The sequence below is a fragment of the Squalius cephalus genome (assembly GCF_949319135.1).
Source record: "Squalius cephalus genome assembly, chromosome: 15".
In the NCBI taxonomy this organism is placed as follows: Eukaryota; Metazoa; Chordata; class Actinopteri; order Cypriniformes; family Leuciscidae; genus Squalius; species Squalius cephalus.
This window is the reverse complement of record NC_137136.1, coordinates 3,158,556-3,179,905: the sequence shown is the minus strand read 5'-3', so window position 1 is coordinate 3,179,905 and position 21,350 is coordinate 3,158,556. Positions and strand designations below refer to the sequence as shown.

Sequence of the window (21,350 nt, the reverse complement as noted above, 5' to 3'; positions counted from 1 at the left end):
TCAGAAGTGTGTTTAGCAAGTTCAGTGACTTTTATTACAGTCTGTACTGTTCAGCAGATGCCCAGAATGGAAAAGTGAAATGAAAAATAAATAAATTAATTAATTAATGAGTTAAATGAAAATTAATTACTTTTTCAAGTGTTATTCAAGTGTTAATTATTCAATCAATTCCCCTTTTGACCAATTATTGTCTGACGTTTTTGCCATATTTTTTTTATTTTAAAATGTTTTAGAACATGTTCATTGTGTTAATATGCCAGAAGTTTATTACTTAAATACTAATTCATGTAAGTATGCCTGTGGTTACAATGTTTGTGGTTTAAGGTTAATAATACAGGTGATTGAAGTGTGGTCATCCTGTAAAGTTTGTCAAAAGCCACTTACGCCCCTCTGGCTCCAAGCTCTCGATATAGCCTATATATTTTATTTCATCTTTATTTTAACTACCCAAAGTAATTACATTTTTAGTTTTAGTTGAGAATAACAACACTAAGAGTTTAGAGTTTGTACACACACACACACACAAAGATTTTTAAACAGAAATGATCACTGGAGTAAAAAGAAAAAGTGACAGCTAGCCCCAGTGTCCCCAACACGTGGTTCCAGAAGGTCATTTAAAATGTCTTACTTAGTCACTGCATAGATAAAAAAACAAACAAACAAAAAAAAAACACTAATGTCTGAGAACCACAAATGCGTCTTTATTTATTTATTTTTTTAAATGAAAAGTAAACGCTTTTATTTGAAGTTGAATAAGCGTCACTCAGGATCCCACAATTCGTTCCAGCCTGTTTTCATTTTTATGTCCGGTCTTAAACGCTCATTTTTTGGGGTCGACAGCTTATAAAAACTTATTTCTGGGTTTTTTAGCTTGTTTGCTGTACACCTTGTCACATAGCATCTTTTAGACATTGTTTTGTTTTTGTTATAAGTCATAAATGACAAGGATGCAGCCAGCTTCTCGCAATGCAAATCAAGACGGTTGGTCAAAAGTCAATAGTTTTTGTCGACATTTAGAAAAAAAACGCAAAAGTTTTGCGCAAATCTGTAATGGAAACGCGCATGCCAACACATGCCACTACCACTGGCACATGCAATGAAGATCGAATGTGCCAATACGCATAGTGACATTGGATTCTGTGCGTCATGTTAGTGTTAAAACTGCTACTGGAGATTTCGACGCCAGGAAAATACAAAAAGTAAATTTGCCTGTGAACGCTTTATATAAAGACAATATAGGAAGGTCTAAATCCAGGTGATCACTTATATCAATATTATATATCGTCATATCGTCCAGCCCTAAAACTTTTATAGTTTGCAGTGTTTATTTAAAAACATAAAATTATGCAAAACATAAGTTTGGTAAATATTTAATTGATGATTTGTCAATACAAATAACAATACAATATATAGGGTAGCCTATGATTTTACCCCAAAAGTCAACATATTGACACAAAATGACAACTGCAAATCCACGTTTCGCTGCCTTGAGTCATTATTTCTGTGAATTGCAGCAATTCATTTGCTTCTCTTTGCTGTAGCTTTCGATAGTCTGTATAAATACATCTCAGATTTCTTTGTCAAATCTATTTGTACAGTCAATCTCAAAGCTCTTTCCCATTTTAGATATGTTGTGTGTGTTTTTCGCGGCATTCACGCTGAAAACCAATGCTACTACTTAGTCTTTTGCCACTCAGTGGGCGTAACCGTAGTCACTCCGGCCGACAGTGACGTCACACACATCTCCTCTCATTCCCTCATGGTTGAGTAACCCGAGACCATGGGATGGATTGGTTTAGAGGATGGGCTCTTCAGGGCGAGGCAACGTTTCTAAGAATGAAACTTAGTGACTCAGCAGATCATTCTTTCTCCTCTGACACATCTGGAAACATCATCGTTCCTGCTAAAAAAACTCTAGGTAGTGCTTGAATAGAACAGATTTTTTACATTACAGTTCTGTATGTGTAAATAATTCATGTAATGATGAAAATGATGCAAAAACTGCTGTTCTAGTGCTGTACTGTCATATGAAAGATAATGCATGGATTTATTTTTTCTTAGACAAGCATGTGATGTGGTTTACATAGGAAAGGACAACTGAACTGAGCAATGCTCTGTTTGGGATTTTCACATTGTTATGCTGGTCATCTCTCTCTTACTTTCTAGCTTGTGAAAATGGAGTCTTTGACTGCAGCAAACACACAGTTCTCCATCAACCTGTTCAAGGAGATCAGCGGAGGAAACGCATCAGGAAATGTGTTCTTCTCTCCTGTCAGCATCTCCTCGGCTCTGGCCATGGTGTCGCTCGGTGCAAGAGGAAACACAGCAGATCAGATGATTAAGGTGATCTCACAGTCACACAATATACTTTAAAGAAGGTGATGAGAGAGAAGACTGAGACAGAGGGACCAGGAAGTGACTCAAGCCTTTGCATGCATTCCAGATTTTAAAGGGGTCATGAACTGTTTTGTTTCATCGTTTTATAATGTTTGCTGGGGTGCACTTATGATGTTAATAGGATTTTAACATAAAAAAATGGTCATCATTTATATATAAAAGGCCTTTTTTCTACCCTTCTTTTTCTTATTCTTCCTCTTGTTAAAGGGATACTTCACCTCTGGGAAGATGAATGTGTATTTAAAATAGGTCATTTAAGTAGAAGACATGTGAAGAAATTTTTGAATTTGGAGCTTTCTAGACTGAGAAAAGCCAGAAAATGTATTTTTGGCTTATGTGGATGAAAGACAACAACTCCCAGAATGCACTTGCTTCGCTGCCTTAGGAGGCCACGCCTACCGGTAAGGGAGCGCAGTTGAAAACAAACAACAAGGCTAGCCTACGTGATGAGTTTGCCAGGGATTTAGAGATCGGCTTTTGCGTTCTACAGTCGCCATTCATTCATTATGTTTACTGTGGCGAGCAGGACGAGGCTGAGGCATAGACTGTAAAAAAAGATGGACGACGCCCCTTCGCTCTCTTCCATTGATGAGAACTGAAGCCGCCAGAGTCCCGATATGGCGCTGACACAAAGCGAGAGTGAGCTCGCCGCAAGCCGAGAAACCCCCAGCTGGCAATCAGGCGAGAGAGGCGGAGAGAGAGAGACCCATCAACACCATCACGGCTTAAATAGCAGGAACTCTCATGACGTCACTTCACTTCCGCGGTGCAGAGAAAATCCCTTCTCAAAACTCCACCTACGAACTCAAAGGAAATAAATCACACACACTAACGGTTCAATATTATACCCACACGTAACACCCTCACCCTTAAATGATTAATTGTAGGAATGAAAGGATCTTACCTCAGAGTGAACTACAATTAATTCAAATACGAGATAAAGCGTCAGCAATCACGTTATCCTTACCCCGAATGTGACGAATGTCCAGCTCAAAAGTCTGTAAAAACAAACTCCAACGCATCAGACGTTGATTATTATTTTTCATTCGATTAATGAAAATCAGGGGATTGTGATCCGTGTAAACAATTAGTGGGTGCGAAACAGAACCGACATAAACATCGAAATGTTGAATAGCAAGGACAAGGGCGAGCGCCTCCTTCTCAATAGTGGAATAACCTCGCTGATGTTTATTAAATTTGCATGAAAAGTAGCAAACGGGATGCTCAACACCAGCCGGGTCTAATTGAAGGAGAACAGCTCCTGCACCGGTGTCACTTGCATCAACAGCAAGACGAAACGGAATAGAAAAATCAGGAGCGGACAAAATAGGAGAATTGACTAGAAGTGCTTTGATTTTCTCAAAACTCGATTGGCAAATCTCAGACCATTTAAATGGAACCTTAGGACTAAGAAGGTCGGTTAAGGGCGAAGCAACAACAGAAAAATTCGTACAAAAATTTCTGTAGTACCCTACCATACCCAAAAATCGACGGAGCTCGCGACGTGTGTTGGGCACGGGAAAATGAGTGATAGACTCGACCTTAGACTCAACAGGTCTAACCTGACCACCACCAACAATCTTTCCCAAATAAATGACCGTAGCTCGACCGAATTCGCACTTCGCTAAATTAACCGTAAGGTTAGCTCGAGACAAACGACTGAACAGCACATTGAGTTGTTCCACATGTTCTGACCAAGACGCGCTGTAAATGACCAAATCATCCAAATATGCTTCAACGTTATGCATGCCTTCGAAGACACGATTAACCAATCTCTGAAAGGTTGCCGGGGCGTTTCGTAAACCGAAGGCCATTACGTTATAATGGAGGAAATGATCTGGTGTCACGAACGCACTGATTTCTTTTGTGCGATCTGACGAGGGCACCTGCCAGTATCCTTTAAGCAGATCGATTTTCGTAACGAACACAGCATTTCCGACATGATCCACGCAATCTTCCATACGAGGCAATGGATAACTATCTGGTTTGGTCACAGCATTAACGCGTCTAAAATCAGTACAAAAACGAAACGTACGGTCAGGTTTTTTAACCGGCAAACAAGGTGAGCTCTAAGGACTAAAGCTTTGCTCTGCGATGTCATTTTCAAGCATGAAGGTCACCTCATTTTGCAACAGAATTCTCTTTTCAGGACTTACCCGATATGCGTGCTGTTTGATAGGCAACGAGTCACCAATATCGATATCATGCTCTATTAACGAAGTACGAGATGGAACATCAGAGAACAAATTACTGTACGTCCGAATAATATTAGTTACGTCAGCTCGTTCAGCAACGGTCAAATGCGAAAGATGCGAGTCTAAGGTTTGGATCATCTCAGAATTTTTCAGTCTTCCCGCAACCAGTTCTGTGGAAGGAAACTCTACATCCTCCTCAAAAGTGGAATCATCACCGCTGTCCGATACAGCAGAACACAATGGGCGGATCAGGGCTTCAGGTCTGGACAGCGCTTCAACTTCAGGTACATCAGCACTGGACAGCGCCTGTTCTCCGGTCACCGGAAAGTCTGTGAGTGAAACAGTTAACACAGCCGAATTCCGTCCAGACAAATCTGGCGGACTCTCAAAGTACGGCTTAAGCATGTTAATGTGACATAGACGAGTTTTTTTTCTTCTGTCTGTCGTCGAAATAACATAGTCAAGCTCACTCACCTTCTCTTTCACTTGATAGGGACCATAATAACGAGCCTGCAATGCAGACCCAGGCACTGGCATCAACACTAACACCTTGTCACCAGGAGCGAAGCTACGAAGTCTAGCATGACGATCAAAACGCTTTTTCATTCGTGCTGTGACATCTCCAAGTTCGCTTTGGCCAACTCACATGCGCGGCGCAACTTGAAACGAAATTCTGAGACATAGTCAAGAATGTTGTTTGGAGTTGTATCACTAGTCCAATGATCTTTAATCAACTTCAGTGGGCCACGGACAGTATGCCCGAACACTAACTCAGCCGGACTAAAGCCCAACGACTCCTGCACTACCTCCCTCACTGCGAACATAACCATAGGTACTCCTTCGTCCCAATCTTTTTGAAATTCAAGACAGAACGCACGCAACATTGATTTTAAAGTCTGGTGGAACCTTTCGAGTGCTCCCTGACTTTCTGGATGGTAACAACTTGACGTGCAGTGTTGGATATGCAATTGACTCAGAGCTTGCTTAAACACACGGGACATAAAATTCGTACCTTGGTCAGACTGAATAGTACGCGGAAGACCAAACAGTGAGAAAAATTTTATAAGTGATCTTACAATCACTGGTGCAGTAATTTTACGCAGAGGAATTGCCTCTGGAAAAACGCGTTGACGTGCACATGATGGTAAGCAAGTATTGATTTCCCGACTTCATGCGAGGCAAGGGACCGACACAATCAATCATCACACGCTCAAATGGCTCACCGATAGCTGGAATTGGATGTAACGGAGCAGGTGAAATATTCTGGTTCGGTTTTCCCGTCATTTGGCACACGTGACAACTTCGGCAATAACTTGCTACATCAGTTTTCAAGCCTGGCCAAAAAAAATTTCGAAGTATGCGATCATACATTTTGTTCACTCCTAAGTGACCAGCAAATGTACCATCATGCGCAAGACTCAAAATTTCGGAGCGATACGAGGAGGGAACTATTATCTGCCTAACTACTTGCCACTCATCATCAGCAGATGCAGTAGGTGGTCTCCACTTCCTCAGCAACACCCCATCTTCCACAAAGTATCCTTGCGATACATGCTCGAGTTGCTCAACAGGAACAACAGCTTCAAAGAGGGACGACAATTTCTCATCTTTCCTCTGTTCAACAATAAGCTGCTCGCGGGACAGAGACAATTTATTAGGCCCCATAAAATGTTCATCTAATTTATTAACGGCAAGATCTGAACCGTCAACAAGATCCAGGCCCGGAGTGGGTAATCGGGAGAATCGGGAGAATTCCCGGTGGGCCGCTTCACTTTTGGGCCGGTCGAGGAAATGTTTTTTTTTTTTTTTTTTTTTTTTTTTTTTTTCACATTTCAATGTCACGTTAGTTACATAGGCTACACACGTTTCGCATTCTGACACCGCAGCGCGCAGCCTCTGCATGGGTTGTACCATGTGAGGGAGTTCTCCCCTCCCCTCCTATAGAGTTGGTTGGGTCCATAGTCCGTCTTTTCCAAAACGTTTTCTCAGGTAGGCTACCGCGGCACCGACAGCGCCTACCGATAGCTGGGCCGGCCCTACCGTAACGGTACACGTCAGAGAGGATGGATGGGAGGAAGAGGCCAGGAGGTATGGAAGCTTTGTTTCCGCCACAGAATAAAACATTTTAAAAGATAATTGCGACTTTTTAATCTCACAATTGCGAGTTTACATCTCGCAATTCTGACTTTATTTCTCAGAATTGCGAGATATAAAGTCAAAATTGCGTGAAATAAAGTCGCAATTGCGTGTTATAAAGTCAGAATTGCGAGATATAAAGTCAGAATTTCGTGAAATAAAGTCGCAATTGCGTGTTATAAAGTCAGAATTGCGAGATATAAAGTCAAAATTGCGTGAAATAAAGTCGCAATTGCATGTTATAAAGTCAGAATGAGAGATATAAAGTCAGAATTGCGTGATATAAAGTCGCAATTGTGTGTTATAAAGTCAGAATTGCGAGATACAAATTCAGAATTGTGTGAAATAAAGTCACAATTGCTTCTTATACAGTCAGAATTGCAAGATATAAAGTCAGAACTGCGTGAAATAAAGTCGCAATTGCATAAAAAGTCAGAACTGCAAGATATTGAGTCAGAATTGTGATATAAAGTCGCAATTGTGTGTTATAAAGTCAGAATTGCGAGATATAATGTCAGAATTGTGTGAAATAAAGTCGCAATTGCTTCTTATAAAGTCAGAATTGCAATATATAAAGTCAGAACTGCGTGAAATAAAGTTGCAGTTGCTTATAAAGTCAGAACTGCAAGATATAGAGTCAGAATTGTGTGAAATAAAGTCGCAATTGCTTATAAAGTGTAAGTGAATTATTATTTAACCTTTACATTATTTGTTATTAATACAAACTACACAATAGTAAGAGCTGAACTGTTGCTTCATTTATCCAATTTAGAAAAAGTGCTAATTTGGAATTCCACCATGGAAAAAGTGGGCCGGTTTTGGGCCTGAAACTCCCGGGCTGAAAAGTGGCCCCACTCCGGCCCTGACAAGATCTGAACACTTGACTTCACAAGGATCAGAATTAGAAAGGAACGTATCACTCAGGTCAAACTTACACTCACTTTCTGATTCACTAAGGCTTTTATCTTTCAGTCTCTGAGTCATAGCGCAAGTAACAGCACATGAGGGAAAAATCTCAGGATATTTCTGAGCTAATGCATCAGCAGTAGGACAGAGAAGAGGAACATCAGTTACCTCAGGGCTGGCAAAAACTTTTCCTCCCGCCAAGTCATTCCCTAAAATAAATGTGACATCTCGAACGGGAAGACACGGTCGCACTCCAACAACAATGCGGCCAACAAAAAGTGAAGATTCAATTTCAATCTCGTGCAAAGGTACCTTCACGAAGCCCATCTCAAAACCCTGTACTAAGACACTTGAACCAATAGAGCTCTCATCAGACAACGGCAGTATTCCTTCCAGAATAAAACTCTGAGCAGCCCCTGTGTCACGAAGTATCCTGACTGGTTTGCGTAAAGCATTACCTGTCAGAGATACAAATCCGTCCATCATGAACGGCACATACCCCTCATCTTCACACATGTCAGCTTCCGTAGCCAACAACCCAAGTCCTTCCACTTGTGGCGTGGACGTCATCAATAAACCTACAGGTTTAGGAACACTTTTTTTCTTTTTGAGCACATTGCACTCAGAAATAATGTGTCCACGTTTCTTACAATAGAAACAAACAGGTGAGAACACGGACTTATCAGGACTCACCGTCACTTTATCAACAGGTAGAGAACGTTCAAAATTACGCTGAGAAGACCGAGGACTGTTACTAGCTGATGGTAACTTCGGTGCAACGCTAAACACATTCTTATGTGTAAGCACATATTCGTCAGCCAAAGTAGCAGCAGCAGAACATTTAGAAGTTTTTTGCTCATTTAGATAGATTACAACGCGCTCTGGTAAGCAGTTTTTAAATTCCTCTAAAATAATCAGTTCACGGAGCTCTTCAAAAGTTTTCACTTTCATGGAAGCACACCAACGATCAAACAGTGACTCTTTCTCCCGATCGAACTCAACGTAAGCCTCGTCAGTTTTCCGTAGATTACGAAATTTCTGACGATAAACCTCGGGGACTAGTTCATACACTCTGAGAACGGATGTCTTCACTTGATCATAATCAAGAGAATCTGCAACTGACAAAGAGGAGAAAACTTCCTGTGCTTTACCCACAAAAACACACTGCAACAACATGGGCCAAAATGTTTTCGGCCATTTAATGTTAACAGCGACGCGTTCAAAAAGAGCAAAAAAACGTATCTACCTCTTGTTCTCGAAAAGGAGGAACCATACGAATATTACGACTCACGTCGAAATCAGAAGTATCTGACACACCCCTTTTGCGAGATCTCAACTCCATCTCTTTGAAACGGCACACTTGTTCTACTTCAAGCCTTTTCAGTTCAAGTTCATGTCTCTCACGATCTCTCGTTCTCTCTTTCTCACGCTCCCATTCTTCTCTCTCCCTCAACAAAACTATATCGTGCTCTTTAGCTTGCAGCTCCAATTTCTTAATCCGCATCGCAAGCTCCTCGGAACTACCCTCAACTGATTCAGGATAATCCGTCATCTTTTCCTCATCACCAAAAACGCCCTGTTCATGCAATGAATCAATAAGCAACATCTGAAGTTCGCATTTAGTTGAAGTCTTACGAAAACTGACTTTAAAATGAGCAGCAACTTTCATCAGATCTACTCTGTTTATTTGAAGCAGCTCAACTTACGTCGGTTTTGCCACAAAGTTCGCTAATTCAAACATGATCAGAATTAAACGTCCGGTTATTATAAGGAAAAAAATTAACGAGCACTACACGAGAAAATTCACACCAATCGACTGTGATTTAAACAAAGTTACTCAAAGTTACTCAAGTAACAAATACAAAGTGTGAGCAGATCAAAAAGATCAAACAAAGCCACACAAAATTCAATCCCGGACGAGCCCCCAAATATGTTACGGCCCTTAATCTAATTTTGGCTCTTTTAAAAACACACAAAAGAAAAGGACCGAACAAAAATCACAGACGATTGGGTAACATTTCTGACGTCAACAACGCCATAAGTTTTAATGAGAGGATAATAAGCACCTCAAGAGATGGACCAACAATAATCAAATCAACAACACAGGTAGGGCAGCTACAAGAAAACTGGAACCCTTAGCTACACCTATTGTTCCAGGAGAGATCTTACCTAGCTCCCGAAAATAACTGTAACGGGTGAATCTTCCGGGCAACTGCTTACCTTCTCTGTACTAAATAAATAACAAAAAGTGTACTGAGAAAATAACACCACTACCTGGTTTTAAAGAATAAAATAGAATCAAAAACACAATCATAAGGATCGCTCCAGCATGGCGAGGCGAAGCGAGAGTGAGCTCGCCGCAAGCCGAGAAACCCCCAGCTGGCGAGAGAGGCGGAGAGAGCGAGAGAGAGAGACCCATCAACACCATCACGGCTTAAATAGCAGGAACTTTCATGACGTCACTTCACTTCCGCGGTGCAGAGAAAATCCCTTCTCAAAACTCCACCTACGAACTCAAAGGAAATAAATCACACACACTAACGGTTCAATATTATACCCACACGTAACACCGCGAAATCAACGCTCCGCCCTCACTCGCCTCAGGGAAAGTGCATTCTGCACACTTTTTTAAAAATTTATTGCAGTACGACAAGAGGCTTATTAAAATAAAGTAAATACAATCACCTCAGTCCTCCGAAGATCCCGAAAAAAATGTCCGTTGGTGCTTCAGTGACTACTTCTCTCGGAGAATCAATCACAGCTGTCAATCATGACGTTACACCACCGCATCACGTAACTAACTAAAAACCAACTTATTTTTTAAACAGACACTTGAACTTACATCAGCGTGATAAAAACGACAGCAAATGAAAGAAACCACCTTTGGAAAAAGATATTTGAAGTGTAATTTAATTGTTTAGTTGGTCTCGCGTCCCGTTGAATAACACGGGGAGGCGGGGCTTATGACCTATACTAGGACCAGTCACCGGGGGGCGATCGAGACGTTTTGGCTTCACTTTTCAGGGCTTGTGCGGCACGCTTGGGCTGAGGCCGCGGGAGAACGGCGCGAGGCCGGTGGCGTCATTACTGAGACGCGCCGGGTCTCACATCTCTCACGGAGGAGCGGGAATTTTCTTAGCAATGGTAAAACGCACATCAACCGATCACTTGTTTAGCATTCATGTAAACACTACATTCAGATTCACCAATCGGAATGAATTCAGTTAGATTGAAACAAGAGGTGTGCATGTAAACAATGAATGGCGACAGCAGAACGCAAAAGCCGAATCCCGGACATTTTGAACAATCTCGCCCGCCGGACAAGTCCGGGAAAAGGAGGATGGTAACCCCTACTTACTCAGCTTTCTCCTACTATTCAGCTTTCTCCACAGAACAAGAGCCTGCAAGCTTAGCTTCCAAAGAAAGACGGCTGACACTGTGTACATTATGTGAGTGAGATCCAACCCTCTATGGGCGGGCTGAAAACATGCGGAACAACGCCTTCTACTGGCTGTAGTCTTTAGCCTCTGGCCAGAAACTCCTCCGATGACGCAAAATGACGATTTTTGCGTCATCGGAGGATTTTTTCCAGACAAAAAATACATAAATCTCTTGTCTCAGGGGGATATGAGGGTGGAAAGCATGGTAATTCGAAAATACTACAGGTTTTCTACTGATACAAAGCTTAATGCTAAATCCTGAAGTATCCCTTTAATGACTCTATCGTAAACGTTTAGCACGTTTTTAGGCTACTATTACAGCTCTCAAGGTTAATTAATCGTGTTGTTTGTTGATATTATATTTAGATAGCCTATAGTGTTGGAAACTTAGCAGCGCCTCATTTATAAAACTTTGCGTAGGATTTGCGTCAGAAGTGGCGTACGGATGAAACATAGGACGTGCGTAACAAAAATATTCGGATTTATAAAACCGTGCGCACGCACATCCTAATTCTAAATGTAGCGCAGCTTTTGTGGCTTCATGTCACACCCATAGTTGCCCATAAATAGTCTGTGAAACGCCCACAAAGTTAATATTCATCGATTGCGAAATCATGGCAAACACAGAGAGGAAAATCAAGAAACGTAACTTCACTCAATGATGTGAAGTAGAAATGATCGTTAGCGAGGTGGAAAAGAGGAGTAAAATGTTGTTTGGAGGGCACAGTATTACTAATGCCAAAAAGTCACTTGAGTGGCAAAAGGTTGCAGACGCCGTTAATGCTGCAGCCTCACAACCTCGGACCGTGGCCGAAATAAAAAAGAAATGGTCGGACATCAAAGTCGATGCAAAAATGCGTCTAGCGCTCCATCGCCAGAGGATTAATTGCATAACATGCCAATATTATTGCAGAACATATTTCACTTCTTTTTGCAAATGTGTTAATTTGCATTTCTGTTGTAGGCCTTATCTTCGTTTGATTTTGTTTGTTTTACACTGCAGATCGATCAAACGGGTGTTGTAGGCTGTTAATTGTCAGACTTGCTTTGTGAAGTCTTCATGTTATTTATGAGAGGCAGTATTGCGATTTCTTTTACACAACGGTCTACAGTTTCACACACTTTCACGTGTTTCTTCCATCTGCTGACAGATTCGCCATTTCTCATTTCACCCGTTTTTGTGCGTACGCCTGGGTCAGAGTTTGCGTGAAGGACCGCACATTTTCCCGTCAAGTTTGCTTTTTATAAATACCAATTATTGCGTAGAGAGCGGCGTACGCCTTCTTTTGTGCGTACGCAACGTTTATAAATGAGGCCCCAGGAGACTTTCTTCAGCAGGATTCTTTATTGAGAACACGAGCTGTCGGTAGCTGCAGTCATCAAGTCGGGAACTTTACTTGGTATCTTATAGGCATTCAGTGGGCTGTCCTTAAAGGTGCTGACATTCTTTGAAAGTGTTGACCTTACACACAGCCTTAGAGATGACCACTAAATCTAATCATCTAAAGACATTTGAGGCAATTACCCCCGACTGAAGATAATGATACCCCCAAAATTGTATAAACATCACATGGTCACAAGATCTAAGACTACATTCACACATAGTTTGACTCTCAGTAGGAAGAACAAAGACTAACAAAACCCCTTCAATGGAAACTATTTTGAATCTAATCAGTAAATCGATGCCATCATGTTCACCTTGAATGCCCAATACAGTGTAGTTCACCTTAGTTTTTCATGTGATGTTATGTAAGGAAGCAGGATCGGCAGATCTTAAACATATTCTTAAATTTGTAATCCTATTTGTAATGCCAGAGATGGCAAAAGTGCACACATCCTTCACTAAAGCAGAAGTACAGATACTCATGTTTAAAAAGATTTAAGGACTCAAACCTTTCACTCAAGGTAAAGTAAAAACGCATGGGTAGTAATGGCTACTACTATCTGTTTTAGTGTTGTGCTGGTGGTAACTGGACCTCACATCCTATTGATGCTTTAATACAAAAGAACTTACATTTAAAATTTTGTTAGCAAATTAATGTATCCAGGCTGAACAACCACCATGTAATACACAAGCAGAGAAAAGACTAAGCTGATGAAAAAAAAACTATGTGCCGTCCCCTAGGCCACATCATAGATTGTAGGGTGATTCTGCCTCTTCTCTTTGGATGCTTTAAAAATGACAAAATTGAGGCGAGTTATACTGTAAATTCTATTTAAGTACAAACAGAAAGAAAATTATAATGCAAGCATAATTTACACTTCACCTGGTTTACCGGTTTTGCAGCATATGGAAACTATCTGACTAAACCTGTCAGGTTTCAGATGACCACTTAATACTGGAGAAATTAACAACAGATTACACATTTCCATAATAAAAAAAGAAAAAGTATTTCTTTAAATCAGTACATGCTCAAATTGGCGACATTACTGGGAAACAGACACAGGCCTATTCACTGGCCAAAACAATTTGTCCTAAAGACTGAATATTAATATGTGTTTCATCAGCACCAGCAACATGTGGCAACATCCCTTATACAAACACTGAGAAATAAAACTTTAGGGAAAAATCCTTAGCCGCTCCTAAATCTGAACCCCTGCGAATCGCTTCAAAAACTGGGCATTATCTGTCATACACAACCTTTAAGTGCTTTCTTAAATTCAACAGCGAATTCTTGAAAGCCAGCATTTTGTGCTTTTTAGGTTCGCACAATTAGCAATGCATTCGCCAGGAATCCTTTTTAACACAGACAATTACATAATCTCCCTCATATATGGCCGTGCGTGATCAGGAATGTCTCAGTCATGTCGACATCGCTAACTCCCTCTGTCTCATCCATAACGTTAATCATTCTTCTTGTTGTCTTCTGCCTTGCTCCGTGGGAGCTTATAGCCTACGTCTGTGGTGCGTGATAGTCAAGAAAATTATACACCAATGGAGGAGTCATGTTTTCTGTTGAAAAAGGCGCGCAATGACAAGAAATAGTATTGATCATGTCAGCAAATACAGATTAGAATTAAAGTAATGAGCCAGGTTTGAAAATATAAGTAGAAAGTACAGACATTTGTGTAAAAAATGTGAGTGCAAGTAAAAACTTAAATAGTGAAGTAAACTGATACCAGAAAAATCTACTTAAGTAAAGTAACACAGTATTTGTACTTCGTTATTTCCCATTTCTGTATATAGCGTTTACATTTTATATTATGTAAAAATGCTTTCACTAATGGGAAATTGTTTCCTGAACGAGATCTAATCTGTAGCTGCATCTGAATCACAAACTGTCTGAGTATGTATACATTTGAATTTGAATTTACTTTGCGGGCATTAAAAAGCGTGTTATATGAAGTATGAATGTGTATTATGAGTGTAATTCGGACGTTCTACATCCACCATGTTGTTACTGTCACGTGACCAACCAGCATCAGTTGCGTCGCTTCACTGCCATTCATAAATCCTCTCCCGTGGCCTCATGGGATAGTAAAGTGTCCATCGAATGCGCACTTCAGAACCTTGGAAGTAGTAGTAGGTCATCCGGGGACTTTTCACCAACTGTGTTTCAAATACAGTGCATACTAATCCAGACTCAAAACACTTCTGTTTAGCTGTGCATTTACTGAATGAGCACTGTGCCACTGTTCGTCTGACTATTTGTACTGTATTTTATTTTATTTTTTATTCAAAACTGTTTTAATTATTCTTATTTCTTTTGATTATTTTATTTTCTTCTATGTAAAGCACTTTGAATTACCATTGTGTATGAAATGTGCTATATAAATAAACTTGCCTTGCTTTACTCTTTTGGCGTAGGGAAGTATTCGATTCTGGACGCACCACATGTAAACTGAGTTCCAGGCATGGCATAAACAGTAAAGTGCCAGCAATTAATCACTCTTTCCACTCATTTAATTATCAAAGGCCTGAGGGCCAAAATCAACAAAGAATGTGTTTGACATCATCAGTTCTTCATTGTCTTTTCTAGTACATTTTAAACTATTCTAATGAGCATTTGAGAAGTGCATTCACAATATATGTTTAAGTTATCTTTATTAACTCTACCATATCAATGCTGTGTAGGTCCTGGGCTTTAACAATGAACCACCAATGATGCAGCAAACCCAGAATCCTCAGACTCCTGCTGAACTCAAGGTTTCGTATGAATATTTACATCAAACACTAACCCAGTTAACAGGGAACGTTCTCAGAACTTTAGCCAACATTCTGTCAAGGTTCTGTTGCATGAACAGCTGTATTTACTGTAGAGATGCATGTATCCTTTGGGTTCGTCTGATTCAACTGATTAAATCTGATATTGTTGATGCAAACAGAAATGTCCAGAGGAAAAACCTGAGGACCAAATTCATTCCAGCTTCAGCAAGTTCATGAGTGATCTGAACAAACCAGGAGTCCCGTATGTGTTGAGTCTCGCCAACCGCCTCTACGGAGAGCAATCCTACCAGTTTGTTGAGGTAAGACTTGGTTTATTCACTGGAGGTTCTGGAAATGTTCTCAACTCTAATATCACTTCCACCTCAATCGGTTTGCTGTATTACAGAAATTCCTCGATGACGCAAAAAGCTACTATGAAGCCGGACTGGAGAAGGTGGACTTCAAGAACCAATCAGAGGCTGCTCGTGTCAACATCAACAAATGGGTGGAGACAAAAACACAAGGTGAAATTCAGCATAAACTTATTCTCAATTTCAAACTTACTTTACACTCTTACAAGTAAAAGTTATTTCATGTTTTTTGCAGCACTTTAGATTCAGCAAAAATGTCTTATCAAGGGCCATGTTTGGCTTCATGGGTTCTTGAGTTGAGCTTTATAGTAACAATATCAAACCAACCCGTTCAAATCACTGCTCAAAGTGAACAATGTCCATTTGTATTTTAGAGAAGATCAAGGACTTGGTGCCACAGGGAGCCATCGATGGGATGACGAAACTGGTTTTGGTGAACGCCATCTACTTCATGGGAAACTGGGAGAAGAAATTCCCAAAGGAATCCACCAGAGATGGGCAGTTTAAGCTGAACAAGGTGAGATTTCATGCTCTTTTTTATATTATTTTACTAATATTTGTAACAGTCATGATGAAATATGAGGGGTTATAATGTGTTTCCATTAATGTTTGGCAGAATCAAACTAAACCAGTGAAGATGATGCATCAAAAGGCGCAGTTTCCTCTGGCCTTCATCTCAGAGATCAACAGTCAGGTTCTGGAGCTGCCGTATGACGGGAATAATCTCAGTATGTTGATCATCCTTCCTAACGAGATGGAAGACGACACCACTGGCCTTCAGAAGGTGATTTAAATGCTTAATTAGCCAGCCGTGACCAGCCAGATGTTTACTTGTGGAGCAGTTTTCATTTTGACTATTTCAACTATTCATCTGACATGTCTCTCTTATTATCCAGCTTGAAAAGGCACTGACCTACGAGAAGCTCATGGAATGGACCAAACCAGAAGACATGCGTAAAAAAGAGGTTGAAGTGTCTCTGCCCAGATTCAAGATGGAGGAAACCTACGACATGAAGAGTCTTCTGATCAGCATGGGAATGGAGGATGTTTTTGATGAGAAAAAGGTGAATCTTTCAGGCATGTCCTCCAACAACGACCTGGTGGTGTCAAAGGTGATCCATAAAGCCTTTGTTGAAGTCAACGAGGAAGGAACCGAAGCGGCTGCAGCCACTGGCGTCGTTTCGAGGGTTTTGTGTTATATCAAACCGCAGTTCTTCAACGCAGACCATCCTTTCCTTTTCTTTATTCGACACAATCCAACCAAGAGCATTTTGTTTTATGGACGCTTCTGCTCTCCATGAGTGAGTCCTGCTGCATGAGACGCTTCCAGCTAGTTTAGGTGATGATCTGGTTAAAATGAGTAGAGGAGACTCGGGACAACTACTACAAATCATATTTTGGTTTAAGAAACATTTATATGTGCCAACAGATCAATACCTATTGCAATTTACAGGAGAAAGACTTAGTATAATAGTATAAAATTGTACAAAAATTATTTTGCTTCAAACACAAATTAATCCTACTGGGAACTGCATTATAATTATTTGAAATACATTAATTCATAATCATTTTATATCAGGGTTATTATCGTTTTTCTGATCTCTAATGAGCTTTATACATTTGCAAAAGTTTTAATGAGGTATTTGTATAATTAAAAGGAATAATAGTAGTTAATAGTCTCCGTTTAGCTGAACCCCATTGAACAAACAAAACAAGCCCTGAAAATTGATAAAAGAACACATATTATACACAGACTGAATATTAAACGGTATTAGATGATTAGTTAATTGCATTTCTCCCCTCACTAATCAAAAGACATAATCCAAAACCGGCAAAAGGTCAAAACACAGGCAAACAATCCAAATAGAAACCAGGGCAGGGTCTTTTCAGAAGCGCTCAGAAATGCAGTTGTGACACATACAAGACTTAGAAATGAATTAACCGGACTTATATAGACGGAGTTTACAAGGTTAATAATACACAGCTGACAGCAATCATGGGGGATGAGTCCAGGCAGAGAGTTCTGGGAAACGTTTATGTGTTTATGATTGAAGAAATGAAAATCATTGCAGTTGTCCTGAGTCTCATTCAGGTTGAGGTTTTGGACGGGTCTCTTCATGCTACTGTACATGTAATCAAATCTATCAGTTTACATGTAGAATCATTTATGAGACTACATATTACGTGTATGCATTCACTGTAACAGTATATTCAACATAAATTAATAAATCTTTCCAATTCTTCAATAAAACCTGCTTTGTTTGAGTTTTTATTGTAATTTTTTTATTATAAACCGCTGTTACAAATTAACTGTGGTCAAACTGGTGCCAACGAAAGTCAAAGAAAACTGGTTTCTGAAAAGGTGTTGAGGAGGACAACATGGAAAGAGAGGAAATTAATCTACCATTTAAATTACTAAAATAAGTTAATTTTTATGATTGTAACAAAAAGATGAGTAAATATGGCAATTAAATATAAACCAAACTCAAAGATGAACTCAAAACTAAAAATAATCTATTTGAAGACTTATACCACTCAGACTGATCTAGAATCAGATGACCTTGTAACAAAAGCCTATATATAGTCCATATAATGTGACAATAATGTTCAATCATGTTTATGTAGTCAAGACCAGTGTTGTTTTATAATAATAATAATAATTAATATATTTAATATTATAGCCTATTTAATAATTAAAATTAAGCTTATTTCAATTTTATTTTAAGTTTAGTAATTTTGTTATGAGCTTTGTTGATTTTATTTGGGGGAGTTTCCCAAATATTTCAATTTAGCCTTTATTTTTATTTCAATTTTTCAGTAATTTAGAAACGTATTAAGTTAAATGTATAAATAAACATTTCTTAATTTTATGTTTTTCATCTAATATTTATATTTTATTTCATTTTTATTTTAACCACCCAAAGTAATTTCATTTTTAGTTTTAGTAAAGAATAACAAAACTTGTCAAGAGTTTTTAGAGTTTGTCTATAAAAAAAAATAATAATAAAAAAAAAAAACAGAAATATTGACTGGAGGAGTAAAAAAAAGTGTGACAACTATCCCCGGAGTCCCCTAAACAGTGGTTTCAAAAGGTCATTTAAAATGTCTTACTTTAAAAGTCACTGCATTACATAAAAAAAAAAAAAAAACACTAATGTCTGAGATCCACAAATATGTCTTTATTTTGAGCTCTGCATTTATTGTTTCATTGTTTAACTGAAAAGTATAAACGCTCGCTTTATCTTTCTTTTGAAATTAGTGTGAATTTGTTGTCATCGAATGCAATGGCATTTGAGCGTCTCGTGCGGCGTTCGATCACACGTCATCACCGGCAGATGGCGTCAGAGCTCTTTTTGATCACGTGTGTTCGCGGTCCGTGTTTCTCTGTGCTTGACATGTAGAACAGAATGTACAGAACACAGTGTTCCTGTGAAAGACCCACGTGTCACATAATGAGTCTTTGTCTTCATGTATGTGTCTCTCAGTATCTCTCAGTATTACCCAGATCCAGTGTTTCCCAGCTGGCCTTTAATATCCAGCAGTGATGCTTGACTGTAGGTCAAGAGAGCACTGATGGAGGCTTATTAATTATTAAAGCAAGGCTAATTCACTTGTGTTAATGTATACAGACCCTATATGCAGTGTACAACAACTAGCCTACGTTTGTCTTGTGTAAACACTATAGAGCCAGGGAAGAGTCCATTTCTGTATATACGCAAACCTTGTTTTATTACCATTCCTTATGCATTTACCATTCAGAAATGCAAATTCTCAAACAATATAGCCTACCTTATTTTTTATTTTCATGAAAGATGTTGATTTATATTTGTATTCTTGAGCTCTTGTAAATTATGTGTTCTTTGTTGCAAATTTAAAGATAAAAAAACTCATTTTAAAATAGGAAAATTTTAAATAGTAAAACAACCCAACTAACAAAAATATAGGCCTATTCTAAGAACGTTTTGTTGATGTTCTCATTAAATTATGAAAACATAATTTTTGAATGTTTTCTGAACGTTCAAAATGTCCATTTAAAAAAAAAAAAAAAGTTTTATAAAAGTTTTTCTTGGTTATGCAAATGTTAAGGGAACATTCCTTTTTTTATCATTTTGCAAAGGTTAGGAATGTTACTTCTGATAAAAAAATTTAAAAAAATTGATGAAAAAACATTACATGAGAAAGATATGATATTTTTGTAGACATTGTGAGGACATTATTAAAGTAGGGCTGTCAAACGATTAATCGCGATTAATCGCATCCAAAATAAAAGTTTGTTTTTACATAATACATGTGTGTGGTGTATAATTATTTTCTATATATAAATACACACACATGCATGTATATATTTAAGAAATATTTGCATGTATATACTGTGTATATATATTTATATTATATATAATTTATATTATATATAAATATTTTATATATAAATAACACATTTTATATATATTTTTTAACACATATATATATATATTTATATTTATATATATGCATGTGTGTTTATTTATATATAGAAAATAATTATACTATTAATCATTTGACAGCCCTATATTAAAGACCAGATAACTTTGAACATTCTTTAAGAGAACCTTGCCCGAATGTTAGCGGAAGCTCTGAGAACGTTCCCTGTTAGCTGGGAAGGTAACAGAGAAATATCCACCATTGTTTTGACTAATTTTTTTTTTTTTATATATATAAATAATAAACTCATGAAATTGCATGAAAAAAAAAAAAAACAATCAAAACAAAAAACAGTGACAACCTGCCTCCAATATGGTTGTTTGAAACCAACAAAACCACTAAAACAAACCTTTTCTCTTTGGGCTTAGTTACTCAAATATCCCTGCGTGACAACTAGCCCTGGTTGCACCCATCCATCTATATCCTAAATATTGACAAAGTTTAACCAGACATAAATGTATGATCTTTCTCTTCTGGGAATACAGATTATATCCAGCAATATCCAACTTAATGGAGGCAAGGAAACCAGATCTTCTGTATTACCATGATACCATTTCCAGAAGCAAATTTAATACCATACTGTTTTGCCAAGTGTTTCTATGTGATCTCTCAAGGTTACACGTGGTCATCAACACGTGTCAGAGTTTTGAGCATCTTGATCGGCAACACAGATGCTCACCCAGCATGCATCTGGCAGAACCTGCAGCGTTAAGATGCGACAGATTCTCTCAGTATCGTTTCTCATCACCTATACTGTAAGTGTTGAGTGCCATGTCATATACTGACCTATTTAACGGACCTGTCCTCTCTCTCTCTTCATGACACTGACACCACATGCATCCCGCAGCCCTGAGCTGTTCATGCAGGTTATATACAGTATATGTATGTATATATACACATGTGCGGTACAGCATGTTCCCGCTCAAAATAGCACCTTGCAAAAACAATATTATGAGCCTTAGAGAATTCAAACACTCTGACCCTCCCTGAGATTAAATTAACTTCCATACATGCACCTACATTGATCCAGCCATCAAATTCATATCCAATATTGCATTCAAAACATCTCTATTCTGCTCTTTTATTTACTTTTAATAAAAATAAATGGGAGCTAATAACACTGCTGATGAACTGCATGGTTCAGGATAAAGGAAGGTTGGATGCTTCCGTTGATCTTAATATCACTAAATATTACTTGATTTCAGAATTATTCAAACTTTTTTTATTTTATCTCCAAGTTATTCTAATGTTAAGTTTTATTTTATGTGCAAAGAGTTAAAGGAGAACTCCGGTCAAT

The 21,350-nt window shown here is 38.7% G+C and overlaps 1 protein-coding gene across 1 annotated transcript; it reads left to right on the top strand.

Moving 5' to 3' along the window:
- Nucleotides 1–1,765: 1,765 nt before the first annotated feature.
- LOC307172355 (leukocyte elastase inhibitor-like) lies at nucleotides 1,766–17,841 on the top strand. Its single transcript, XM_079894668.1, has 8 exons — nucleotides 1,766–1,918; nucleotides 2,167–2,343; nucleotides 15,150–15,221; nucleotides 15,401–15,541; nucleotides 15,628–15,745; nucleotides 15,967–16,109; nucleotides 16,209–16,376; nucleotides 16,489–17,841. Exons 2-8 carry the CDS (start codon nucleotides 2,176–2,178, stop codon nucleotides 16,891–16,893), a joined length of 1,215 nt encoding a protein of 404 aa, XP_079750794.1. The 5' UTR covers nucleotides 1,766–1,918; nucleotides 2,167–2,175; the 3' UTR covers nucleotides 16,894–17,841.
- Nucleotides 17,842–21,350: the final 3,509 nt, after the last annotated feature.